A 5,645-nucleotide genomic window follows, 5' to 3' on the forward strand; every position below is an offset into this window, starting at 1 on the left:
ATGGAGAACAACTTCTTCCTCAACGCCGGAATCCCGCCCTCGCTGCACTTTGAACCGGCGCAGTCAATGCCCTCGTGGCGTTCTTTGTCAACTGCAATGGACATTCAATCCGCCGACCAGAATTGCTCGTCGGCGCGATCGCCGGAGTGCTTCTACAACCCCAACTGGGAAAAACACTCAACCGACCACCAAAATGTCCATTTCGAGTCTGCCCTGAGCTCAATGGTGTCGTCTCCGGTGGCCTCCAACTCCAACATCTCAAATGAAAGCGTTGTCATTAGAGAACTCATAGGGAAGCTCGGCAGCATTGGCAACAGTTCCAATGAGATCTCGGCGACCATTCCGGCTAACAATTCTTACATGGGCGGTGGAAATGGTAGCACCAACACTTCATGCTACAGCACTCCTCTGAATTCACCTCCTAAGCTGAACTTGCCGATGATGGATCATTTGGCCAAGGAGAAGCTTCCCAGTTTGGGAAAGACTTCGATGCCATTGAACTCCAGCGTGGCGGAGTTCTCAGCTGATCCTGGATTTGCAGAGAGGGCGGCAAAGTTCTCGTGCTTCGGAAGCAGGAGTTTCAATGGTAGAACCAGCCAGCAGCTTGGAACTCACACCAACAATTCTGAAGTGGTTTATAGATCTAATCAACTAATGGGAAATGGGAATAAACTCCCTAGAGTTTCGAGCAGTCCTTCTCTTAAGGCGCTTGGATCTCAGACAGAGCAGAGGAACTCACAATTGCCCAATTCTAGAGAAGAGTCCAAATCCACAGTAGTGTCTGAGCACCAAATGGGGGAGACAGGGATGGTACCTTCTTCTTCCACTGATTTGAGTTCCAGGAAAAGAAAAGCAGCTTCCAAGGGAAAAGCCAAGGACCCAATAAAGGTAAATTTATCTGCAACATGTCAAATTATACCCAATTTCCCATTTTGATTTAGTCCCCTCCTCAGCATTTAATTTTGGACCATGACAATTACAGGTGGCTGAAGCTAGTGATGTTTCGGAATTGAATGCCAAGCGTTGCAAAGCAAACGAGAACGGGAACAATGAAGATGGCTCTGTTAAAGCAGAGGAAGACACAAAGGGAAGTACTAGTTCCGATGAGAAACAAGGTAAGACCGGTGCAAAGCCACCGGAGCCGCTCAAGGACTATATTCATGTACGAGCAAGAAGGGGCCAAGCCACTGACAGCCATAGTTTAGCCGAAAGGGTAAGTTCTAACTGGTTAGATTCTGTCTCGCCATTTTCATGGTTTCAAGCTTTATGCTGACAATGCGCGTGTTGAAATTCCTCAATAGGTTCGAAGAGAGAAGATCAGCGAAAGAATGAAGCTTTTACAAGATCTTGTGCCGGGTTGCAACAAGGTGACCGGAAAGGCACTCATGCTAGATGAGATTATAAATTACGTGCAGTCATTACAGCGCCAAGTTGAGGTAAAAAAGTTTATAATTTTCAGTGATTGGATAAAGTCAAAGCCAATGATTTTTATGGCAGATTCCCTAATATGTTTATGAAATGCATGTTCTCTTTTGCAGTTTCTCTCCATGAAGTTGTCTTCTGTGAATACCAGGCTGGATTTTAACATGGATGCTCTAATGTCAAAAGAGGTAGGTTTGATGGTTTTATTCCCTCCACAAAACTAATGGCTCTCTATAATTTTTTTTTCTGTGTCTTTTTGGTTTCATACTAATTCTGAACTGGGGTTTCGCTGGTTTTAGATATTTCAACAACAAAGTAGTTCTTTGCCACACCCAATATTCCCATCAGATTCCTCGGCACAAGCCATTTATGGTCACCAGCAAAATCCAGCACATTGCTCAGTGGACCCTTTAGATTCTGCACTATGCCAAAGCCTTGGGATGCAATTACCTCCCCTTAATGCTTTTAGTGAAGCTATGCCTCAGGTAATTAGCCTCTGTTTCCATGGATTAAGTAAAAAAGTTTTTATCTTTTTACCCAGTTTGAGCAATTGTCTAACTGTGTCTTGTTTGTAATCATTCGCAGTATCCAGCATTTGGTGAAGATGACCTGCAGACCATTGTGCAGATGGGTTTTGGCCAAAATACGAACAAGGAAACTGAGTTTCATGGTAAAGTAAAAAAAAAAGAAAAAAGAATTACTACTTCCTCAAATGGATCCCTCTACCTATATACAATGAATCATAGATTCATAATGGGAATGTGTATATTGGTGCAGGTTCAAACCAAGCGTCCCACATGAAAATTGAGCTCTGACTACCATAATGTCAGTCCTTGATAATGGAGAGAAGGGCTGCTGCTGCTGTTGTTGTATATACAAGATATAAAATTTGAAGAACATTGAATCAAGGCTACTGTTACTAAGCCTTTTATCCATTGCTTGGTACCAAGCCTCCATTGAAGAGGAGCATTATTTTTTTACTGTCTTAATCATTTTCATCTTCTTTTGCCAATGTAATTTTGGTTGCCTAATTTTTTTCTGGGGAGAGCTTTGTTATAAAGTATCCACTGTAAGATAACAATGCTAATTAATTAATTAGAGGAAGAGAACTTTATCCTTGCAATGGCTAATGAGAACTACTTTCTTGTTTATACTTCTAGCTTGATTAAAAATTTCCACACAGGTCATGTCAGTTTGGTCACTGTGAAAATTTGCATAATCTTCTGGATTTGATTCTTACTTGTGTTGTAACCAGCTGTGTTAGTGGGGTCTTTGCCCCTCTAAAAAGTCTATTATCTGAATGATTAAGACAATTGGGTATAACTTGTATATCTTTGAGATGGGGTCAACCATAATTTCTGGCATATTTCTGGGCTCTGTAATTTTCACAGATTATCCCAAAAACAGAAGCTTCTGTTCCCTTTTTACTGTTCCAGAATAGAAAACTGAATTATGCAGAAGACAGGTTTCAAGTTAAGAAGTTAGAAGTTAGAAGTTAGAAGTTAGAAGTTAGAACCACCCCATTAGACAGAGATTAGATTTTTTTATGATATACAACCATACAAGAACATCAAAGAGAATCCCAGGTTGGCAGTGGTGAGATTCTGACTAGGCCCAATGAATCAAAGAGCTTTATACTCTCACCCACTTTGAAATCTGTATTGCAATAGAAAAACTAAAGAAAAAGGGTAATGTAGTGGAGTTCAGGTTTGGAAAGATACCCTAAAGAAACATAGGCTAATCTTTTTAATTGAGAGGTGGTTAGTAAAAATCCAATTCTGGGGTTGAGCAAAAGATTTATGCATTGCAGCCCTAATCACTTATTTTTTTTTTGAAGGCGGGCTGGGTACCGCTAGGTATTATCACTTATTTAAATCATCAGGGTTCTATTATTGTCCTGCAGAATTAGGGTTTAGTTTAATCACCAGAAAGATGCTTTGGTTGTGGAGCATATGAACAATTGCATAACATATTATAAACTTGTAATGATAGACAAATTAAAAAGAAAAAAATTGCATAGTAGAAAAATTGAAGTCTGACAGTCCTGTCTCCATGAAAATTTGAAAGCCAATTGCATTGAGACGTGTAGTGTAAATGATTGAAGGTTTTGTTAATCTATGTTTGCTTTGTGTTTGTCATCTTGTTATTTCTTTATGTGGTTGTTTCCCTCGAATGCTTAATTGGGCTGGTAATCAAATTATATTCCTCATCTTTGGTTGCTAATAACATGGATGACTATGATGAAGATGAAAAGGAAAAACAAAACTTTACCATGACAAGGAGAAAGCCAAGCTGACAGAGAAGAAAAAGGGACTGCCTAGCCTAGTTTATATGCTTTGGTTCTATCTAGTTCCAACTCTTTTATGAACATAAACTGTAAAGCTTGACATCTCCTTGGCTTGGTCTGATCATAACAAGTTCTGAAAACCATTGGCGAATCCGGTTATGGATCCTTCAAAGCACAACAATCGAAGCTTACAAATCTATATACTACGAAGGAGAGCATGATAAATTTATAAAATAAAACAATTCAACTCCTTTAAAGCCTAATAAAACAGAATAACATGACGTTCAAAACAAATTATTATTGTTGAATTGATAAAACTATGTCTAGCGAAGATTTTAGACATTGTTCTTCCCAACTATTGTCAATTTGGTGTAAATGCTCACGATGATAAACAAAATAATTATAGTAACAAAAGAAACTATTGAAACCTCGTTGTCTTATTGTAGGTGTCCAACGTTTTAGCTAATGAGTAAAAATTTAGAATCCTTATTGATGGTTGTTAAACTTTACTGACATTAAAATTTTACAACAATATACATTTTTTTACAAGAAGTCGGTTTAACATGTTATCTTAAGATTACTATAAGACAATGAATTCAGTCTATATTGTTACCCTCCTTTTGGCATGATGCCTCTATTAAGCTAGTGTTGATGAAGAGATTTGGATATGGGTGAAATATCAGAATCAAATCCTGAAATCTATGTCCTTGATGGAAGGAAATCAGGAATTGAAAATATAAATGAGATGCCCTACCCTCTAGGTAGTAAGAATGTTTGGAGAGATCTCTTATTTCTCAAGGACAATTGTGGTGGTGGTTTAAGGGCAATTATAGTGCCCAATTGAGCATTAGGGTAGGTCATGTCCTCTTACACAAGTGGTCACTATTCAATCACCCATTTTCATTTCGGGTCTCTAATTGCTTTCACCTTCCGATCATGAGAGGTCTTCTGGCTTTGGTTGGTCATTGGTTCATTAGTCATGTAATGGGTCTTTGCTTTGGTTTGGGAGAATAGACAAAGCATCATTTGCTTCACCAACCATCCATTATTTCATGCTCTCCAACTGTAAACATGTTTGTCTCCCTCCATTTGCATATTCTAGAGGTTCTTACAGTTTGCAATTACAAATCAATACAACCAAAATTGACATTTCCCTTTCACAAAATCTACTTTCCATGAATTCATGTTATGTCACAATCCCACCAGATTTTCACTCTTTGCTTACATTACTGGTGGACAGTGATCCCAAAAATGCCCAAAAATGTCAAACAAGAAACAAATATTATATATATATATATATATAGAATTTTATCAGACTTCATTCTATTCTTGAAATGAATATAAACTTGACCTTGACCGCATTCTTCTTATCATCAAATGAATATTGGTTTTTTCCCCTTCCCACGCCTGATAGGATTCAAACATATGATCTCCTAAACGAGAAATTATTGTTTTTAAGGTTTTCTTTACCACTAACTACAATCGCATTATGAACGGAACAATAACATTGTAGCTATAATTCCTCTAAAAAAAAAACCCTAAGCCGCCGGCTCCTCTCTTTCATTAGATTTACCCTCGTCCGGCGGTGCCTAGATGCGGCGGTGGGTCTCAAGCCTTGCTGTTGTCGAAGAGTGGCTGCTGGACGGGAATAGAATGCTGTCATTCGAGGTTTTTTCGAGTACTATAGCTCAATGGGTTAGTCTGCTCGAGATTTTGTTTTGGTTTTATCAGTTGATTTTGGTTGGGATGTGTTCAGCGGTGGGTGTGCTATGCAGATACGGCGTCGATCCTTAAAAGAAGGTCTTAGACGGCGAGACCAGCTGTTTAGATCGGTGGTGATTCTTGTTGCAGGGGTTGGATTGAGGTTTGCTTTGGTATGGGCTACAATGATGTTTGGAGGCGATCTGGTTCGACGATGAGGTTGAGGAGAGAGGAT

At 39.1% G+C, this 5,645-nt stretch overlaps 1 protein-coding gene across 1 annotated transcript; it reads left to right on the top strand.

The window, feature by feature from the left end:
* On the top strand, nt 1-2,503 carry LOC101298092 (transcription factor bHLH62-like). The gene is made up of 7 exons (XM_004292295.1): nt 1-888; nt 983-1,213; nt 1,302-1,436; nt 1,539-1,610; nt 1,722-1,907; nt 2,008-2,092; nt 2,200-2,503. The coding sequence occupies exons 1-7, from the start codon at nt 1-3 to the stop codon at nt 2,235-2,237; spliced, it is 1,635 nt and encodes a 544-aa protein (XP_004292343.1). The 3' UTR covers nt 2,238-2,503.
* The last annotated feature ends 3,142 nt before the right edge of the window (nt 2,504-5,645 follow it).

This window comes from Fragaria vesca, linkage group LG2 (assembly GCF_000184155.1).
Source record: "Fragaria vesca subsp. vesca linkage group LG2, FraVesHawaii_1.0, whole genome shotgun sequence".
NCBI lineage: Eukaryota > Viridiplantae > Streptophyta > Magnoliopsida > Rosales > Rosaceae > Fragaria > Fragaria vesca.